This window comes from Coptis chinensis, chromosome 8 (genome assembly GCF_015680905.1).
Source record: "Coptis chinensis isolate HL-2020 chromosome 8, ASM1568090v1, whole genome shotgun sequence".
NCBI classification, from domain to species: Eukaryota; Viridiplantae; Streptophyta; class Magnoliopsida; order Ranunculales; family Ranunculaceae; genus Coptis; species Coptis chinensis.
In genome coordinates this window covers 81,875,045-81,896,173 of record NC_141463.1, presented here as the reverse complement: position 1 = coordinate 81,896,173, position 21,129 = coordinate 81,875,045, and the positions used below count along the sequence as shown (strand labels likewise).

General features: G+C 36.0%; 3 protein-coding genes across 6 annotated transcripts; 2 read left to right on the top strand and 1 right to left on the bottom strand.

Annotated features, from left to right (window-relative positions):
• Nucleotides 1-887: 887 nt before the first annotated feature.
• On the top strand, nt 888-7,849 carry LOC147483480 (P-loop containing nucleoside triphosphate hydrolases superfamily protein). Its single transcript, XM_086575802.1, has 11 exons — nt 888-1,214; nt 2,074-2,310; nt 3,299-3,553; nt 4,177-4,256; nt 4,347-4,452; nt 4,567-4,680; nt 5,174-5,272; nt 5,358-5,447; nt 6,131-6,237; nt 6,307-6,450; nt 7,135-7,849. The coding sequence occupies exons 1-11, from the start codon at nt 933-935 to the stop codon at nt 7,403-7,405; spliced, it is 1,785 nt and encodes a 594-aa protein (XP_086431928.1). The 5' UTR covers nt 888-932; the 3' UTR covers nt 7,406-7,849.
• A 236-nt stretch (nt 7,850-8,085) lies between these two features.
• On the bottom strand, nt 8,086-9,503 carry LOC147483479 (protein DOUBLE-STRAND BREAK FORMATION-like). 4 transcript variants are annotated; one of them, XM_086575804.1, is made up of 5 exons: nt 9,232-9,503; nt 8,958-9,165; nt 8,731-8,874; nt 8,544-8,658; nt 8,086-8,446 (listed from the first exon to the last, which is right to left on the bottom strand). In XM_086575804.1, the coding sequence occupies exons 1-5, from the start codon at nt 9,288-9,290 to the stop codon at nt 8,265-8,267; spliced, it is 708 nt and encodes a 235-aa protein (XP_086431930.1). In that variant the 5' UTR covers nt 9,291-9,503; the 3' UTR covers nt 8,086-8,264. The 4 variants fall into 4 exon arrangements, with proteins under 4 accessions (XP_086431930.1, XP_086431932.1, XP_086431929.1 ...); XM_086575806.1 differs by having other exon boundaries at nt 8,518-8,658; nt 9,232-9,421; XM_086575803.1 differs by having other exon boundaries at nt 8,086-8,441; nt 8,518-8,658; nt 9,232-9,421.
• Nucleotides 9,504-16,102: 6,599 nt separating this feature from the next.
• LOC147483478 (F-box/kelch-repeat protein At3g23880-like) lies at nt 16,103-19,830 on the top strand. The gene is made up of 3 exons (XM_086579572.1): nt 16,103-16,236; nt 16,346-17,627; nt 19,541-19,830. Exons 1-3 carry the CDS (start codon nt 16,103-16,105, stop codon nt 19,559-19,561), a joined length of 1,437 nt encoding a protein of 478 aa, XP_086435698.1. The 3' UTR covers nt 19,562-19,830.
• Nucleotides 19,831-21,129: the final 1,299 nt, after the last annotated feature.

Genomic DNA, 21,129 nt, shown 5'->3' with positions numbered 1-21,129 from the left:
TTGATGGATCAACTACAATAAATTTTTTACGCTTTTATAACTGACCATATGTGATAAGTGGAAACGTGGTACCTAGCGAAAAAAAAGTGCCAAAATGGCGACTTCTAATTACTTTGTGCTACCAAAAAAAAAAAAAAAAAAAAAATACAATTTTCCCTATTTGAAATATTGAAATATTGTACGTTATTTACCTACTTCCAAATGCTTTCGCTAAATTATTGATAAATTTTGTAACAGTAAATTAATCTATATCATTGAGTAAGTGTTGTTTTTGAGTGCATTACATTTTCCAAGTTGCCTACATTATAAATTTTATTTTCCATTACAAATATTTCATATGTAATTTTATGTGACACGCTAAAAAAAATGAGCGTATTAACACCAATGTAGTCAACCCTTTAACTAATCACCATATATACGCTAACCTTACTCAAAACGCACATTTACAATTATATTATATATAACACAGATCACAACATCTATATTATTGCAAATAGAACATCACATTAACTATATGAAATCCATGTTGTAGGCACGGGCACTATCTAGTATATATAACATGTTTGGGTAGAATTGAAAGGCCCATGTTTTAAAAAAAAAAAAAAGAAAAAAAAGAATACATTAGGATTATGATCGAATGATATGATTTGTGGGGTTTTTAATGAAGAAAAATAACTCGTTTGGTAGAATTAAAAGATTATTATTATTTTGTTATTTTTTTAGAAATTTGCTGCTAGCTGTGGAAGTGTGGATCTCCAATATAGTTGACAGGTGTTGTTTTTTGATTGGGCCTTGAGGGAATATCGCTGGGAGCAAAAAATCCCTCTATTATGGAATGACTAGTATTCCAAACGAAATTTAATAATAAAAGAACTGTGCCCAAATACCGACATATCGGTGCAGCGAAACATAAAAGAGGAAGGCGCTTAACAATGGCACCAAGAGAAGAAGAAGAAGAAGGAACACGAAACAAGGCCTTAACAAACCTACGTTTCTCAGACTTAGAACCACCGCTATCTCCACCAGTTCTTGAAGCATTATCCAAAGCTGGTTTTAACTTCTGTACGCCTGTTCAAGCTTCAACTATCCCACTTCTTTGTACTTTTAAGGATGTTTCTGTTGATGCTGCTACTGGTTCTGGGAAAACTTTAGCTTTTGTTGTTCCCCTTGTTGAGATTCTTCGTCGTTCTTCTGAAACGCCCAAGCCACATAAGGTATATTGTTCTTATATTTGTACTCAAAATATGAGGTGGGTCGAATGTGATTTTGAAAAAAAAAGTTTGGATTTTTAGTATGTATGAGTAATCAAATTGAGTTATGTGGAGTGCATTTGGGAGTATGTGAATTGTGGGGAAGTCGAGTATGTGTTTTGGAGAATGCATTGGTTTTTGTTGTTGATTGGAGATTTGGAGGACTTTGAGATATCTAGGAATAATTGTAGGAGATAATTTTGACACTATTGCACATGTGACTACCAATTCGTTAAGAACCTGTCGTGCGTTTAGTATTGTAAAAAGATTTTGCATCATTAGGTAAGTTCATTTTTTATGCTACCAATATGCATTACTTACAACGATTATCTGGAGTAGAAAACCAGTTTAATTGGTAATCTCATTCTATATAACTATAATGTGGTATCCTTTTTTTAGATTTCTTACTGAAATACATAGCTTCATTGTTTAGTAGATGATTGTAAGAGGTGAGTAGTACCTTAGAGTTTGATAAGCGGGTGATCTGCGAATATGTAAGGACCTATAGTTAGTACTTACGATAATTACACAACTAGCTCATAATTATGCAAAGAGGAGAATATACCATATGGAAATTCACATGTTGATAATAGCATTACATTGTAGGGTTATCTGGAGTGGGTAACAACATCAGTTGATAATCAAACTGTATACTAATAAAATGTGGTATTCTCTTTTTCCGACTTTTACCCAATGAAAGCATAACTTGATTCGTTCAGTAAATGCTTATGTGGTATTTAGTTTTCTTTCATTGTTGTAGAGATTCCTATGCTGTTATTTACCGGTCTTATTTATTATAAGCAATTTCCTGCATGCTTCATAGGTCATGGGGGTAATTCTCTCTCCAACTAGGGAATTGTCAACGCAGATATACCATGTTGCACAGACTTTCGTTGAAACATTATCAAATGTGAGGTCCATGCTACTTGTTGGAGGAACAAGCTTAAGAGCTGACATGAAATCGATAGAGGAAGAAGGCGCAAATTTGCTAATAGGCACTCCTGGGAGGATTTATGACATAATGGAACGCATGGATATCTTAGATTTTCGGAATCTTGAGGTATTTAATCAAACTTTAGCTCTATGATGGTCTTTAAAAATATCGAAAAAAAAAAATCCTGAACTAAATATTCACCTAAAATGGTTTTTGAATGGGCTCAAGCAGCAGATGTTTTAATTGTGTTAAATTACCAATTTAGTATACTGATAACAACACCGTAATTGGCCTCTAGTTGTGAAGGGATAATGTTCCTCTGTTGTGCCTCTAAGTTATTCTCGAGAAGACTTTTTATTGAAGCTCTGTTTCTTCTCTTCTTCCTAATAAAATTACTTTGCTGATAGAAAAAGGTTTTTCGTATAGTACTCTTCGGTCAACTGTCCAACCAATCTAAACTGTCCTCCCATCTGCTTCTGCAATTGGGAATAGGTTTGAGGTCAACTGTACAATAATCGGTTTAAACTGCCAGGGCCATGCTCACCCCTTGTTTCCTTTTTTCCTAGGAGCTTTAGTTATCCTTCTCTTCTTATATCAGTAAAAGACGTATTAGTTTACAGTAAGTGAAAAATGTAGTTGAATATATTCAATTACCATAGATGACTTCATTTGGAGTAAACGGATTGTGAAGTTCCCCCTCTGTGTATGTCGAATGAAGAGTCTGTAAGTCACACTCTCATCCGTTATCAGTCTTCTTAGAAAACTTGGCATCATTCTGATTCCAGTTGGGGGTTGTTTGGGATTTATTAGCATCTTGTTTACTAGGAGTGCCTTTCCTAATAAAAGGTAGTAGATTATGGAGCATTGTGCCGTTTGCAGTCATGTGGAGCCTCATCTGGTCAGAATGGCCAATGAATTTTCCAGTGCAAAGAAATTCATTTCATCTGGACTGTACAAAAGACGGTTATCTGTTTTACATTATGCCGTTTGATACTTGACAATACTGATCTTTGGAAACTGTGAACATTGCATGTCACCTGGTCACTGATTATTGTTGCCTTGCAGTTTGTCTAGTGGAATTATAATTTGTTCTTTTATCTTGTTTACTGGACAGATTTTGATCTTAGACGAAGCTGATAGGCTCTTGGAAATGGGATTTCAGAAGCAGATAAACTCTATTATATCTCACTTGCCAAAGCTTCGTCGAACTGGTCTTTTCTCTGCTACACAAACTGAGGCAGTTGAAGAACTTTCTAAGGCAGGTCTGAGGAATCCAGTAAGGGTTGAAGTTCGAACAGAGATGAAAATGCTGGATATATCTTCAAAGCAATTAGCTTCTTCCAAAACACCTTTAGGTCTTCATAATGAGGTATTTATCCTTGCACACTGTAAATGTGCACACCTTTAAAAGATAAAGATGAAAAAAGGGACCCTGATAATACTTCTGGCATCCAAATTGTAATTCCCATACTTGGTTGAAATTTTCGTTTGGCTGATAGTTTATTTTTTTGGATAGATAAAATGAATCTATTGACTTAATTAAAGGATTACATCAACCTTAATACCTTAGCAAGAAACTAATATGTTAATCCCCATAGCCTCTTACACCCTAAACTAGATTACAAATATACTACACCCCTGAACCACCCCCACCCCAACCGCCCCCCGCTATGACCCACCAAGTACAGGTAGCCTAACTGCCTAAGGAACCTCAATAGTAGCTTCCTTCCTACCCCACCGCATCCTCTTACTGTACACCCCTATGCTAAACGCCCTTTTTTCACTATTGTAGATGAAATTATATTTCCAAGCCATGGTCAACATTTTATTACTGTATGTGGTAAAACAAACGATTAAGTGTCAAATTCATTGCTATACTTGCACTTTGCTGTTATATTTCATTGCTAGCCTAACCTTTCTCCTGTTTATATATTTATTTTTTTCAAAACTTCTAATTTGTAAAATAACATTAATATCCTTATGATCTTACAGTATCTAAAATGTGAAGCAGAAAAGAAGTCATCACAACTTGTTGATTTCATAACGAAACACGTCAATGAGAAGATGATCATGTAAGTTATGCATTAATTAGAAAGTTATACGGTTCTGCTCTTCTGAACATGATAGTTCTGTTTTTGCAACTCTAATATATCGTTCTGCAGCTACTTTATGACATGTGCTTGTGTTGATTACTGGTGGGTTGTACTTCAGCAACTTGCTGCTCTCGAAAAGTGCCCAATAATCTCTCTTCATGGGAAAATGAAGCAAGTATGTCTTACAAGCAACTTTTGCACTCTCGCAATATCTTATTTGGTAGAATACTGTGAATCAACCAACATCAATGTACTTTCTGAGTCACTTTTGTATCTCCGACTTCTATAGATTGGAAGAGAGAAATCATTGGCATCATTTACCGAACTTTCAAGTGGAATTCTTTTGTGCACTGATGTAGCAGCACGTGGACTTGACATACCAGGCATTGACTGGATTGTGCAGGTATCAAGTCGAGTGCCTTTATAGTCTGTTCCCTGTATCCAACTGCTGATGATGATTCTGAGTTTTTCCATTCCTGTTAATGTGTGACCTTTTGATGCGTTTAACGTTATAATTATTTTTTATCAGATAAAAAAGTTCTGTTACGTGGTTTCTTAAGCTTATTAGTATATCCTGGTTTATCTATCATAAGTTCATCACTCCCCACCGCTCTCCAAATATCTGAAACTTAAAGTGACAACATTGCTCGCCAGCCAGATGCCCCACAATATCTCATTTAGTCTAGGATGTTTTCTACCCTTCTGCCATCTAAATTATCATCCTTCGTAGTGTTGCAATAAATGTCCATAACACCTCCTACCTTATGCATAGAATCGTGTCTGATGCTTTCCTCTGCTGTGTTGAACCTTGTAAGGAAATGCAATTTACATTTATCCAGCCTTTAACAAATAAACAACAGTGCTTCTTTTATTACTCATTTCTGTTCTTCTTGCAGTATGACCCTCCTCAAGATCCAAATGTATTCGTACACAGGGTTGGCCGGACTGCTAGGTTTGGTAGATCCGGAAGGGCTATTCTTTTCCTCTTACCAAAGGTTTGTTTCATGTGTATGCTGTATGTACTTGTTAGCCCTTGTCTAATATACGTGAATTTAATAATATATGTTTTTTCCTGTATAGGAGGAAGCATATGCTGAGTTCTTGCGTATAAGGAATGTTCCACTTGAAGAAAGGGAATGTTGTAACGATGTTCCAGATATTGTTCCTCAGGCAAGTGCCGCTAGTGGACTGATGCTTGCACATCTTCAGTTCTTTCTGTTTCATTGTGAAATTTTTATACGAAAATCTATGTACTTCTTATACATTGCCTTCTTCATACACGCACAAATCATTTTCTGTTTTTTCATAAAAAAGTCCGTGATTACGTAACTATAAGAAAGAATAAAAAAAAGAAGTTATTGATACAACATAAAAGAAAGCTCAGGTAAGCCTTCATAGGTGGTTTCCAATCAAAAACACAAAAGAGGCTTTATAGGAAAGTTAGCACTGAGGTTTATTAGTTTATAAAAGGCATTGAGGCTTAAGCCTCAAGGCGTGCCTTAAGCCTTTCAGGGATTTAGCACCTTGAGGCTAAGCCTCACACGATTTTATACCATCATACCCTTTTTTTTAGACTTCTTAGGCTCTCATAACTTCTTAAAAGATTTAAAAGCCCCTATTACATCATGCTTTGAGCATCAGAACACCTAATTCTATTAGAAATCAAAAACTTCAATCATCAAACCCCCTTTTCCTTATTCTCATTAATTAAAAAAATTATTGAGGCTTAAGCCTCGAGCGCCTCCAAGGCAGTGAGCCTAAAGGCTTTAATGCGTTTTTCAAAACACTGGTTAGCACTTTATACAAACAAGTTAGTCTAACATCAGTATGCATTTCTTGAATCTAACTTTCAGATACGATCCGCGGCAAAGGAGGACCGTGATGTCATGGAGAAGGGCCTTAAGGCATTTGTTTCCTTTATCCGTGCATATAAAGAACATCATTGCCCTTACATTTTCAGGTTAATTGTGACCCCTCTTCTTAAATTGGTTAATTATCATTGCATGCCTTTACATCTGATATTTTGCAGGTTGAAAGACCTAGAGATTGGAAAGTTGGCCATGGGATATGGTTTGTTGCAGCTCCCTGCAATACCTGACGTGAAGCAGTACAAATTGTCTACGGATGGTTTTGTTAAAGATGAAGATATCAATGTGGCAGACATAAAGTTCAGGTAAGGTTATGGAAAAGGTTTTTGAAAAACGACTAAAAAGGGTATTGAACTTTACAAGTTTTGACAATATGGGGACTAAATTTTTTTTTCGGTCAAATTGGGGACCAAACTTTTTAATTTTTGCAATGTGGGGACGTGTAACATGACATCTAAATTTCTCACACAGTGTTTCACAATTCGAATTAATTTCTATGGTCATGAGGTTGTAGCATGGATATACTTTGATAAGAAAGTGTATAACAATGTATGTAACTTGTGAATTATGAAACACCATGTGAGAAATTTAGACTACATGTGTAACTAGTCCCCACATTGCAAAAATTAAAAAGTTTGGTCCCCAATTTGACCGAAAAACAAGTTTAGTCCCCATATTGTCAAAATTTGTAAAGTTCGATACCCTTTTTAATCGTTTTTTGAAAGGTTTTTGATATTTTATCTGTTTCTTGACTTTCTTCACAAATTTAAGCTAGCCAGCTCCTGGGTAGACCTGCAACATATCCATGAGAATCCCACAACACCTCCTTATTCTGATGTTCATGATTGGAAACACCAAATCTAATGAATTAATTTTGTTTTGAGACATCTTTTCCGTCATCTCATTACTTGTTGTGGCTCTAGCGCTTACATTTTCTTATTTTTCATGTATGTACGTGAGCTGACTGGTTAATATTTGTAACTTTTCAGAGATAAATTGCGTGAGAAACAGAGACAGAAGAACTTGAAAGCAAAGAAGAAAGAAGAGCTTAAAAACCCTAAACCCCAAAAACCGAAGGCAAAACTAAATGCTACATCAACAGTAATGAGGAAAAAAACTGCCAAGCAACGGCGGGCAGCTCAGACAGTGGAAGATGCAGATGAATTAGATAGGGATTACCGCTTACTGAAAAAATTGAAAAAGGGGACTATCGATGAATCTGAATTCGCTAAGCTCACTGGAACTGAGGAGTTGATCTAAAGAACATAATCCCGGAATTTTGGTCTAATGAACTCAGTTCAAACTTCTGACAATTTAGTGGTCAGAGGGCAAAGAAAGCATGCAAGTTACAAGTGAGAAAGGAAGATTGATTGGCGAATAATAGAAAGGTTTATACTTTTGAAGGAAGCTTCTAGTAAAACAGAAGAAGATTGAGTCTGGGAAACCAACGGGAAAATGTGCACTTGTTACTTTCTGTTTTGGGTTTGAAACTGACGTGATCAACCCCATTTAACTTTTTGTAATGTGTAAAACGTGGAAGGGATAATGTATATGTCTTAAATAATTTATTTATGTGCTTCCAGAGAATTTTTATAATTTTTACACAGTGCTTTCTGTAATTTCTATTGTTCTCATCAATGTTATTTTCTGAAAAATAGTTACTATTTGAATGAGATAATGAATTCCATTCCTCAATTAAGATAAGCCATAGCAGTGTCTTTTGCAGTCCATGGTATGAAAGAACTGTTCTATTAATAACAGACATGTACTATAACGTGGCATTTGCTGCTGTTATGCTTTGTAATACCAATTGGGTTTGGCAAAAGATCTAATCATTTTTCGTGCCAGTGTGAAAACCTGTCCTTGCACATTCAAGGTTTCTATGCAGACCCAATGGAACTGCAACAGCCTGTATCGTAAATCGGTAATTGAGAGCCGAGTAAGTGCAACTCAAAGACTTAGAATTTTGATTGATAACTTGAAGGCACACAATAACACTTATGTTCCACCTTTCAGTATCCATGTCCTAATGATAACAAAAAATTTCAATGCAAGACTTTCCATCCACAGTAAATACAGAATTCTATCAGTATCCACGGAAGCACAGGCTAAAGCTGTTTTATCCTCCATTGTTATTCTGCTGAAGCCTTTGAAGTTCATGCAGTTTTCGCATGTTTCGTTTCTTAATCCCGTCTCTGAACATAGAACTTGCCACACATCGACTCGCTGTTGGAACAGAAGACTTCATTTTGTCCAACTGTATTTCCTTCTTTTTCAATTGCTCAGCAGTCTGCGCCTGAACTAAACAATACACAAAATAAAACATCAATGGTCATAAATTCCGTTTCATTACCCAACAAAATTCTACTTACTAGTAAAGGAGAACACAAAGGCACACCAGAATGTGAAGAAACTAGTGTGACAGCCACATCCTTGAGTCTCTTAATCTCTTCAACAGCTCCAGCATGAACAACATTGTTTGCCTGAATGCATGAAAGTGCATTTTCACACCCCTACAAACAAACAAGTAAAATTTTAGCTTAACAACAACACCAATAAGCAAACAATAACATTTCATTAATTACCTTGACGGCAATGTAGTGAAATTCATTTTCCACTGAATCTTTAGCAAAATTGAACCATTCATGATATGAAACTTGAAGCCAATTCTCATCCACGGATTTTCTCTCTCTAAGAATCAATGCCTCATATCTTAATGCCAAACAACTCTGCCATGCCAAAGTCAACGAAATTAATACAAATCTATTCAAGAAACTAGTAACGCCAAAGAAAGAAAGAAAGAATAAATTACCTCGACGTCAGCAACGAGAGCGAAAGCGCGAACAAAGAATTCGAGAACGTTAAGTTTATGTTCAACTGATTTCTCCGCGATTTCTTGAAAAAAACCGACGGATTCAGAACGGAGTAGAGTTTTTAAATGGGGTCGAATTTGTAGTAAGGATTTTACATCTTTAGAGAGTAGAATTGATTCTAGAATTCGAAGAGTTTGTTCAGTGAACCTGCATTTGAAGTGAGGGAGAAAATTGGAATTCGGAATATTAGGAAGAAGAGAAAGAGGGACATACCTTCGGAGATGAAGTTGGGATTGGAAAAAGGAAACTTGTTTTCTTACTTCGTCTGACATTTTTCGCGGTTTTTTTATGGAGTGTACTTGTCCACTTTTTATAGAGATCACTCAGAGTGGTTGGGTCGCCTCGCAGCAAAGAACGACTGAGTGGAGATTCCTGAAGGCGACCGACTCCGGGGCGGAGCGGTCGTTTTGAAACGTTGGAGGTAAGACTCGAGTGGTTCAAAGAGTCTTTGAAGACGGTGGCATTGTGGGTTGTTTGGCACGATTATGATAAAATTATTGGGAAAAAAGTGTTTTGAAAATATAGAAGTTGGCGATGGAGGTGGCAGGCAGGTCAAACAGCCATTTAACTGATTTAAGGCGTTGTATTGGTTTTGTAGCAATCGTAGCAGATCGGCCAGTTCAGCGGTGGTGGGGGGAGGTGGGTCAACTTCCATCGGAAAAGTGGGTTGAGAAGTTGAGCGCTGGAGGTAAAGTTGGGCGAGTGATCAGAAACCACCACAGACGCGCCAAATGTAAATGTCTAAATTTACACCAAAGTTTAAGACTTACCCCTGACAAGGGTATGATTTTGTTTGTTGTTAATGACTGTTCTTCATGAGTAAGAAGATGTCTGCGTATCTAGCACTGTGTAAGTGAGATTGGAATTAAACCACACGTAGCTCTTAAGAGTTGCTTTTATAGGCATTAGGAGTGGACATCGGGTGGGGTGCGACACGTGTACTAATAAGTACAGATGTGCGGTCAGGATAAATGACATGTGTCTATGAGAGGTACGCGGATAGCAGTTGTAGGTGTTTTAGGTTTATCTTAGTTGGCATAGGGTGTAATGATGGTGTTTTCCATAATAATGTGCGAGATTTTGGAAATGAAGAAAATTAAGAAGAAAGTGTTGACACTCACTTCTTGATCACGATCAAACGCTAAAATTTTGGCCGCTTATCCAAAGAGACCTAGCTCCTAACGGTCGGTCAATTAGGTTGTGGCCGAATATATATATCGTTTTTTTTATACACGACTTGGAAAAATGTGATATATCTCCACCGAATATATAAGTTCTTTTTGTCAATATACATAACTTTTTTTTATATATCGCTAGATATATCCGATATATATTGTTTTGTCTACTATCTATATACTAAAGCAGAGACCTGTAATGGAGGATTTTCTCTCTCCTACGTGGCACTCTAATATGAGAGTTAGTTTTTTCTATCTTCTGTGCCACTCTAATATGAAATATAGTCTTTTCTAATAGCCTACAATCCCACTATATCGAACTCTTTGGAGAGTTTGAGTGTATTTCTAATTCTTATATTTGGAGAGGTGGAGTGTATTTCAAATTCTTATATATTTAATCAAATAAAACAAATTGCTAAAAAATAGATGATTTGTAAAAGGTAATTTCTTATTACGAATCAAACACTTTTAGTGTTCTAATTCTTATATATTTGATCAAATAAAAAAAAAATGCTAAAAAATAGGTAATTTGTAGAAACTAATTCCTTATTACAAATCATACAATTTTAGCGTCTATGATAAAACACTGACTTATTTCGAATATATCCTTAACACGGCCTCAAAACATATTTAAAAACAATTATACAAAAAAAAAAAACTTCACAAAATATATAATAGAAAATGAAAAAAAAAATAACGTCAAAGCAATAATGACAAATATTTTAAAAAATATATAATACTGAATGAAACTAATGTCAAAAAACAATTAATGGAGAACTGAAAACTAGATGCAAATGCATCGAACTAACCTCAAATAATATTTAACGGGAAGTTGAAAATTGGATGCAAATACATGCAAGCATTAAACTAATCTTAGAAAATAATTAATTGAAAATTGGAATATGGATACAACTGCATTAAACTAACCTCAAAGAATAATTAATGGAAAATCAAAACTTGGATGCAAATACATCAAACTAACATAAAAAAATAATTGTCGGAAAATCGGAAACTGGATGCAAATGCATTGATCTAACCCTCAAAGATTAAATTAACGGGAAATCGAAAACTAGATGCAACTGCATTGAACTAACCTCAAAGAAAAATTAATTATAAATTGAAAACATAATGCAAATGCATGGAACTAATCTTAAAAAATAATTAATGGGAAATCGAAAACCGGATGCAACTGCACTGAACTAATCTCAAAAAATAAATTAGATGCAAATGCATTGAACTAACCTCAAGAAATAATTAACGGAAAATCGGAAACTGGATGCAAATTCATTGAACTAACCTCAAACAATAATTAACGAGAAATCAAAAACTAGATGCAAATGCAACTTTATCAACTAATAAACGAGAAATCGGAAACTAGATGCAAATGCATTAAACTAATCTCACATAACTATTAACAGAAAATAAGAAACTGGATGTAAATGCATTGAACTGACCTAAAAAAACAATTAATAGGAAATTGGAAATTGGATGCAAATGTATTGAACTAATCGAAAAGAACAATTAATAAGAAATCAGAAATTGGATGCAACTGCATTGAACTGATCTAAAAAAATAAATAACGAGAATTGGAAATTGGATGCAACTGCATTGAACTAACCTCAAAATATAAATAACGGAAAATCAGAAACTGGATGCAAATGCATTGAACTAACCTCAAAATATAGTTGAGTTATATATTGTGGGAATGTCTGGATAAGTATAGTTTTGCATTTAAAATGATGTTTATTTTATCTCTTTCTGTATGATTGGGAACTCCTTGCTATTCGAGTAGCTTCAATATATATGAACTTCACCTTATTAGACAATCTCACAAAACTTCAATCAAACTTCTATTATTAAACAACAAAATAAAGTTGAAGAGTTTTATCAAAGGTGAGTTCTTTTTTTTTTAATGGAGAGTGAGGTTTTCACGTTATAAGAAATTTGGTTGAGTGATCAATATTATACTAATATATAATAGTTCTGCATATTTGCAAATATTTTTCAGAATAATTAATATAATAACTAACACCCGTTCGTAGATAATTTTTGAAGATTTCACATAGTCATGCATAATTTAAAGAATAATTAATGGGAAATCGGGAACTGGATAATTTTTGATGATCCCAAATAGTAAATCAAGCATAATTTACTTTTTATGTCATGTTTGCAAGGACACTATAGATTAGGGGTGTAATACGGGGCGGGCCGAGTCAACTGTGGGTCAAATAGTGATGGGTCGGGACGGGGCGGGTCTAGGGGATACAAATCTAATGGTCCCCAATGAGGCGGGGCGGGGCAAGTTGAATTGTCATGTCTTAATATCCATCACTCGCCCGGGGTCAAACTTACGGGTGGTTTTGGGTGGGTCATCCGGTCGGATAGAAATTATCATTTTAACCCAATTTCAACTTGGTTATTTGCTTCAGAACTAGTTGCAGGTTGATCAGGGTGAGAGGCCCTGAAGGCGTTGTATTGGTATTGTAGTGACCATAATAGATCGGCCAGTTCAGCGGTGGTGGCGGGAGGTGGGTCAACTTCCCTCGGAAAAGTGGAGGAGAGAAGTTGAGCGTTGGAGGTAAGTTGGGTAAGTGATCGGATTTTCAAGGAATCAACCACAGACGGCGCCAAAATGTAAATGTCTAAATTTACACCAAAGATTAAAACTTAGCTCTTAAGTTAGGATAATGATCGAGAAGGGTATGGTTTTGTTTGTTGTTAATGACTGCTCTTCATGAGTAAGAAGATGCCTACGTATCCAGCACTGTGTAAGTGAGACTGGAATTAAGCCACACGTAGCTCTTGAGTGTAGCTTTTATAGGCATTAGAAGTGGGCATCGGGTGCGACGCGTGTACTGATGAGTACATATGTGCGGTCGGGATGAATGACATGTGTCTATGAGAGGCACGCGGATAGCAGTTGTACGTGTTTTAGGTTTATCTAAGTTGGCATAGGGTGTAATGATGGTGTTTTCCATAATTATGGTGGATGACTGTAATTGTGTATGTATTACGGTGGGAAAATGGGCATAAGGATAAAATTAGTAATGATGACAGTAACAGGTGATGAAGTTACAAGATGGGGTCAAGTGACGAGTCGCTGAGCTGTTGATTATGCGAGTCTTCTGATATAGCGAGTGCTTGGAGTTGCTTGCGAGTGTGATGGGCACTCGTATGTTTGGTGGTCGCGTTATGTTGGGGGAGTCGTTGTATGTGAATCTCGTGCACATCACGTGACTGGTGGGATGTCCCTTACACATTTAAAAACAATCTAGTTCTACGTCTACAACTTAATCAGAAACTCATTGTAAGGGACATCCCATCAGTCACGTGATGTGCACGCACAATGACTCCCTCAGCATAATGCAACCCCTAGACATACGAGCATTCGCCGAGCTCGCGCACTCAGCAACACTCACACACTTAACAATATTCGCATACTCAGCAGATCGGTGACTTGTTACTCGACTTCATCTCATGATATCATTACCTGCTACTGTCATCATTACCAGCTTATTCTTAATTAAGCCCCTATCCCGCCGTAATACATGCACCATTACAACCATATACCATTATTACGAAGAACACCATCATTACATCCTATGCCAACTCAGATAGACCTACAACTGCTATCCACACGCCTCTCATAGGCACATGTACTGTAATATATCTCGACCGCATATCTGTACTCATCAGTACACGTGTCACACCCGATGTTCATTCTCAATGACTATAAAAGTCACCCTTCAGAGCTACGTGTGGCTTGATTCTAGGCCAGTCTCACTAGTACAGTGATGGATACGTATGCATCTTATTACATACGAAGAGCAGCTATTAATACCACTAAAAACCATCCCCTTTTGATTATCTACACTTGAGAGCTAAGAATTAACTCCTAATCATTGATGTAAATTTAGACATTTACACTAATCATGGTCATTTCCAATTGTCACTAAGTAGCAAAAAAAAAAAAAAATGATTTTTCGTTTTGTTCTCTTTTGCCAATTAGTTGTGTCACTCATTGATCTCCACGACTAGTGTTGTTGACTCATTTCTATTAGCCCTTTAGTATTCCCCTACTATAACAAGAAATGGAGGCTATGGAGGCTGACTAAATTTTACTATTCATGGTCTATGGCCTAAAATTGGTGGACAGAGTGACACTTATTGTGATCGAGAAAACTTGAGACCTTTTAGCATGCATGCACACTGTAATCAATGAATGTTTAGCTAGAGTTTTATTTTAGTGATCCCTCCATACTACTTGAAGTTATATTTTACTGATCAAAATATTTTTATTTTTGTCTCATTTTTTTTGTAGATACTAAACTTATAGTCTAGGCTTCCTAACTTAGTTTATAGAAATACTAATCAGGGGTTTTGAGACGCATGAATGGAGAAAGCACATGTTTAGGTCTAAGACAATACCTTTATTTTGAGAAGGCGTTTGATCTCATAAACTTCATTGAACATCTGACTAGTCTTGGATACTCTAGGGAAACTCGTATTGTCTTCAAGATGCAATTGTTGAATAATTATCTTAATGCACATTGTGTAAGTATCGCAATATTTTGCAAATGTAATATAATCAATCCAATGAGATGTTAAAAAGAGTTTCGTATGAATTATACAAATAATTTTAATCCACCCAATGAGATGTTAAAGTTTTATTTGAATTATATACAAATAATTTTAATCCAACCTCGGTGTTGAATTTCGATTGTACTTGCGCTGATGTCATTTACCCATATTAGTTAGTTGCACTTTAAAGAAGCTTTTGTTAGACTGAGTGGTGTTGATCAGTCAAGGCGTGGTTGTATTCTAGTGTCTGGTGTGTTATTAAGACTTAAAAAAGTGTCCAATGCATTTTAGTCCCTTTAAAGTCGATAGGAATACAAGGTGTTGCTGGTTTGGCTTTGGCAGAGTATCAAGTTCTTGAATTGGTGTATGCTTACGACTTATGTTGGATTTTTTATTGGCTGGTAAAATCATTAGTTTGTTAGGTTAAGAGTTATGATTTCATATTGTTAGTGTGTTATGCAAAGAGATATGATTTTATGTAATATATTTTGTTTCATACACATTTGTCATCGATCCAATTGTTAAAAGTTATTCATATTATCATCTCTATGATGCTCTTGACTTAACTCAGCGTCTAACTAGTCTTGGGTATCCAAGGAGAACTCATACTACTTTCAAGTCGCAATTGTTGAATGGTTATCTCAAATTCTCAATGCACATCGTATCCCAATGTTCTCTAAAAGTAATTAACACTTCTGTTTATATATGGGCGGTGACTATTTGTGGTCACCAATTCAGAAAGAAATACAAAAGCATCCCAGCAACAACAAATGATTGAATACCAATTTAAACATACGAAACTAAACTAATATTTAATTAATAGAATATACTAAAATTTATATAGAAAGATAAATTTTAGTGACAATAATTGATTATATTATGTAGAAAATCAAAGATTGGGTTATCTCAAATGATGGGTAACCAATTTAGATTATTTCTGTCACGAAACATTTAAGATAATATTGACATAATTTACCTCAAATATTAGCAAATGAAACCATAAAACTAAATAGAAAAGTCATAATAGAAGTATTATCTTGGCAAGATAAATTTGTATATGAAGAATCTCTTGTATAATATTTTTTTCGAGCCTGTTATATGAACTCCAAATAAACTCCACTACCAAAAGTGGATTTATGAAATGAATTGAGGGCTGATTTTTGGTGAAGATAGACTTCTCATAACGAAGAATCTCCCCACAAAAAATTAGCCCAAACGAAAATGTTTAATTTTTTCAAAAGTTATTTTGAAATTTGAAAATTTTGGACCTCCCTTTAAATAATTTTATAATATTATAAACAAATTTTGATACGTCTAGATATCTTCAAATGTGTGCTCAGAGATACCTTAACACTTGGATACATCGCACAAGCAACGTAGTCAGTCGGGCTACTGGCCTCGAGCAAAAACTTAAGTTGGGCTTGGGTTTCAGTTTGAGAGTTGAGACCATCAAATATGACCAGTGAGTTCTGACAACAGACACGGAGGCATGCCTCTCTCATTATTCGTCTTTCCCAGGTACTAGCCGTTTCATTATCGTTATTAATATTATTATTACATATTTTTTAAAGAGTAATTAGAGAGAGAGTGGATGGCAATAATAACGACGAACGTTGTTTTGCCATTATTGTGGTGTTTTACATTCTGTTATGCCTACCCGTTGCGTCTCTTTTAAGGTTCAAGTCTGTCTGCAAGTCGTGGCGCGCTCTCATTGAGAGCTCTAGTTTTGTTAATCAACATCATTTCAAGGATGACTATAATAACTACAGCCTCATTGTTATGAACCCCCCTAGCGCGTTTGGTAGACCTGCTCCTAATCCTGATCTTTGTGTTTCCTTACTATCTGGTAAGTCATTAGAGGCGTCCGTAAAAGTGGATTTACCAGACTGTTGTAATGCAAACTTGTATAACAATAGCATAAATATGCCGCCTACTTCTAACAGCACAGAAGGAAGTTTTGGCATAAGTATGGTGGCCTCTTGTAATGGCATTGTTTGTCTTTATAATATATATTCCATGGATGTTTTTCTGTGGAATCCTGCAACGAAACAAGTGAGAGTTCTACCTAAATCCCCATTCCCTTATCAACCAGAAGATGGTTACTTCAGTCTAGACATCTGCATTGGATTTGGTTTCGATGATAAAAGTAATGATTACAAGGTGGTGAGGTTTTTCAGTTTGTGTAAACAACCCAATGTCACGACACACAGCCCAGCTGAGATATACAACTCGAGTACTGATTCGTGGAATATTATACACGCGGTTTTGCCTGTTATTTTTATTCTTTCTGACCCAAAAGCACCATACAGAAATGGAACATATTGCTGGTTGGTAAGAAACGATGATCTGTCACAACATGAGAGGATAGGTGAAAAATATATTCTTACGTTTGATTTTAGGAACGAAGTGTTTGGGTCTCTGCCATTACCGGATGTTGATAGTGTTGATTGTTTTCCACATTTAGCTATTGTAAGGGAAAATCTTGCTTGCATTTATAATGTAGAAACTTATTGTGATATCACTGATGAGTGGTGGCCTTGGGAGTGTGAAATATGGGTGCTGAATGAATACGGTGTCAAAGAATCCTGGACTAAATTGTACACCGTTAGACCCTTTACAATATCTGGACATATCACATATTCTGCTCGAAAGATGGGGATTTCGAAGAATGGAGAGTTTTTTCTGATATTCTGGAATAAACAGATATGCACGTATGACCTTGTTACCCAAGAAATAAAAAAACTTGATGTGCACGGTTATATTAATCCTAGTAGTATAGAGGTTGCCGCGTACAAGGAGAGCCTAGTCTCAATCAAAGGAGGAAAAAATGCAGCTAATAGGGTGACTTATGCGGTATGACACTATTCTCTTTTGACCTCTATCAATCAAGTAGGCTTTGTTCAGATAATATATTCTGCTTATCTGGACGAACAAGTAAGAAATGAACTTTTTCACTAATTGATATCCTTACTTTCTTGTATATTTTGGCTTTTTATGGCTTGACTGGATGTCTGTGATTACGAGAAGATGATAAATTTGAATGAATAAGAAATAGGGTCCTCCTTTAGTTCCTAATTCTTTATTTTGTACTACAATCAATCGAAAATTGTTTACCAGGTCTCTCATGTTCTCTTCACCTTTTGACATTCTCCATATTCTAAACTTACAAACACATTACACATCTCATGATTTATGGCACAGGATGAGGATTTGGTGTTTGTTAGTTTTACTCATTTATTTGCCAATAATCCATCGTTTGATCCCCCTGTTTTCTTTCATATATTGTTTTTTTAGGCGGCGTATGCTTTAAATTTTTATATCCAGTTTGTGAATCCATAACTACTGCCACTACTGCTGTAATCTTTTTTTTAATTGTTGTTTTATGTTGTGAATCTCAGACTTTTATTGCTTCTGTATCCCTGAACAAAATCTTTCATGTCTTTGTGGTCAAACTTGATGCTTCTTTACTATTATCTCAAACTAATGCACACTTTGTACCACTCAATATTATGTTCTTAAAATTTCCGTGTGCTGTTATTTTGCTTTGATCTGATGCAATCTTGTTGACTCACACGGTTAAGTAGTAGGGCTAGGTTTTTGCATAATAAACCCTAAATCTCTCGATTAAATTTATGATTCATCGAAAAGCAAATTCTCTAGAGAAACCAAACTCCATCTTTGTTAATTGATAAAAAGTGGTCTCTCCAAAATGATTAGGCATTGCAAGAACTAAATTCAATAAGGCTGCAACTGCAAGCCTTTATATATTAGAGGGTGATTGGTTGCTTAGCAACAAACCTAGTAGACTAGGAATCTACTATTTTTGCTTCATAAGCTAGAGCAACAACTGTAAAAAACTAAGATCAAAATGAACAAAGTAGACGTTCGTTGGCTATTGGACGCATGGGACGTTGATGTCTACTTGATGTTGATGACTTGTTCATCACTTTCTCTCAAAGAAATCTATTTGGATTATCTAGGGTGAATACATGTATACAAAAGACTGTTCAGTGAGGTGGTGGCGTGGTGGGAAATGACAAGGGAATGTGGGGAAAGCAAAGACAGGGAGAGAGATTAGGGGAGGACAAAACATAGAGAATACTGGAGGTGAAGCGCCAGTCACAACAAAGCTTTAACGGAAGGTGTTGTTTTGGAGATCTCTTCGGAGCTCAGGAGTCTGAGATAGGTTGGGTGGGGATTGGGGTGCAATGGGGTTTTGATGTTTTTCAGTTAGCTTAATGCTGATGGTTTAAGGGGTTGATGAAATTGATTTTCCTATGAATGAAATTATCTTTCATCAATAAAGGAAAAAGTAAAAAAATAATACCAGTGTTTATGGACAAGGATATTTTGTATTAGAAATGGATGGAAATGTTTGTATATGATAGGCATGGTTTAGGTTTTGGGCTTCTGGCATTATTTATGACTGTTGGAGTGTATTTTAGGTTTTGCGGGTCCTTATTTTAAATGGATTGGTTTATTGTTTTGGGTGAGGTAGCCAGATATCAATAGCATGTCTTTTATTTTGTTGTTGGGGTTGTGTGGCTTTTGATCTACTTTTGATAATGGTCATTGGTCGGAGTCGGAATAAGATATCTACCATGGTCCAAGTGCCTATCTCTGTGTTAAAGGAAAAAAATGTGCCTTTCGCTTTTGTACTCTTCATTTAATTAGTTATTATTGATTCCCATGCACTTTTACATGGATAGTTTCTCATGGATTTTAACATTTAAGTTTCGTTAACCAAACTTGTAATTATTGATCAGGTAGAACACTGGTCAGCATGAGCTTTTGCAATCTAAGTCCAGAATCTAATTATGTAGAATCCTTGAGCAACAAAATCATCTTGATGGAAGAGGAAAAGATGGTTCAAAGCTACTCGTGCTGTTTGCTTACTAGCATATGGTAGCGGCCTAGGAGGCCTTATATCGATGTCCAGTGTGTAGATTGTTTAGTCCCATGTCTGTCTGAATCATGTATGTTATATTGTGAGTGCCTTTAGTTTTGCTGTAGCTAAGCTTACAAGCTAGGATGGCTGTTGTGTTCGAAAGCACTGTGCGCCTATTTCTGTACTGAAAATTTCACAATATGTTATTGTTTATGGTTGGTACTCTTGGTAGACAGACTTGTTTAATCAGGTTCATATGTTCAGCTTCAATGTTAAGTGCTCAGATGCCAAAATGTGCGTGCATAACCTCGCCTTTTGAATGTATAGGGCATTCTGAAGCCATGGGAGGGTTATTATTTGGTTGTACTTTGAATGGCAGGTTGAATTAAGTGTAGGTCTATGTCAAATGCAGTATTGCAATTGACAAATCTTTTGTGATACAAAGAAAATTACAATTTCTTTAGTTCTTTGAAAACTGTAGCGGGTTAAAACATTGTTATAGGAAATTATTAGTATTTCTTTCAAATGTCTAATTAAAGCATATCAGGTGGCATGATTAGGTTTAACGAATGGCAGTCAGTGCCTTTGAGCATTCCACTGACAGCTAGGTTTCCCGAGAATACTGACATACCCCCGTTTCAGATTTGGATGTTAGATATGAATATGGTTGGAATATTGTTTTAAGGTTTTTTTTCCCACCCAAAGTAAATTACGATGAAGGCTGGCAAGATGCATTAGCAGAAATGACTCAGAGACAAGTAAAGGAGTGGACGAGTAACTTGCAAAGCAGGTGGAATAGATGAAGGGTGTCATACTAAGATATGACCCAAGATACCTGCTTACCCTTTGATATTGTTTGTTTCTTTTCCATCCCATCTTCAATGTGCTTTTGAATGTAATGTAGCAACTGATGCGTAGTAGTATTATTTGTCATTTGTCTACACAACTTGCGGATGCGCCATCCCAGTGCGGCAGTGCTAGTATAATGTTGCCTCTGTTTATTTTTTTTCGTCTTTTGATTCCTATTGTAGTCACTTGGTAGGTACTTGGACCCTGACTAGTGATTTGAGTCTGGTCTTTGATTTGGGGGGCAAAAGTTACTAAAGCTTCATGATGGCTGCTTACATTTTGGCGTGGGTGAATTTGATTAAGTTTGTTGTACTCAAATTTGTTGCCTAATTTTACCTACGAGGGCTAAACTGCATGCCAAGGTTCATTTTTTTTTTCATTGGCAAGCCTGTTTTAAATGCTGTCAGCTCGAGATGTTTATTGCTAAGAAGACTCCCCCAATCACAGGTCTAAGTCCGCTTACACGTCTGTCAAGTCTAATCGTATCAAACAAAATCAAAGCTTTTTCAAAATACTCGTGCTGCTGTAGCCTAGAACAAGTCCCGTGTTTCTTCCACTGCTCGCCCCAAAATTTGGCATTGTTAAGATTTTGTACGTCGGGCCAGGCGATATCCAACC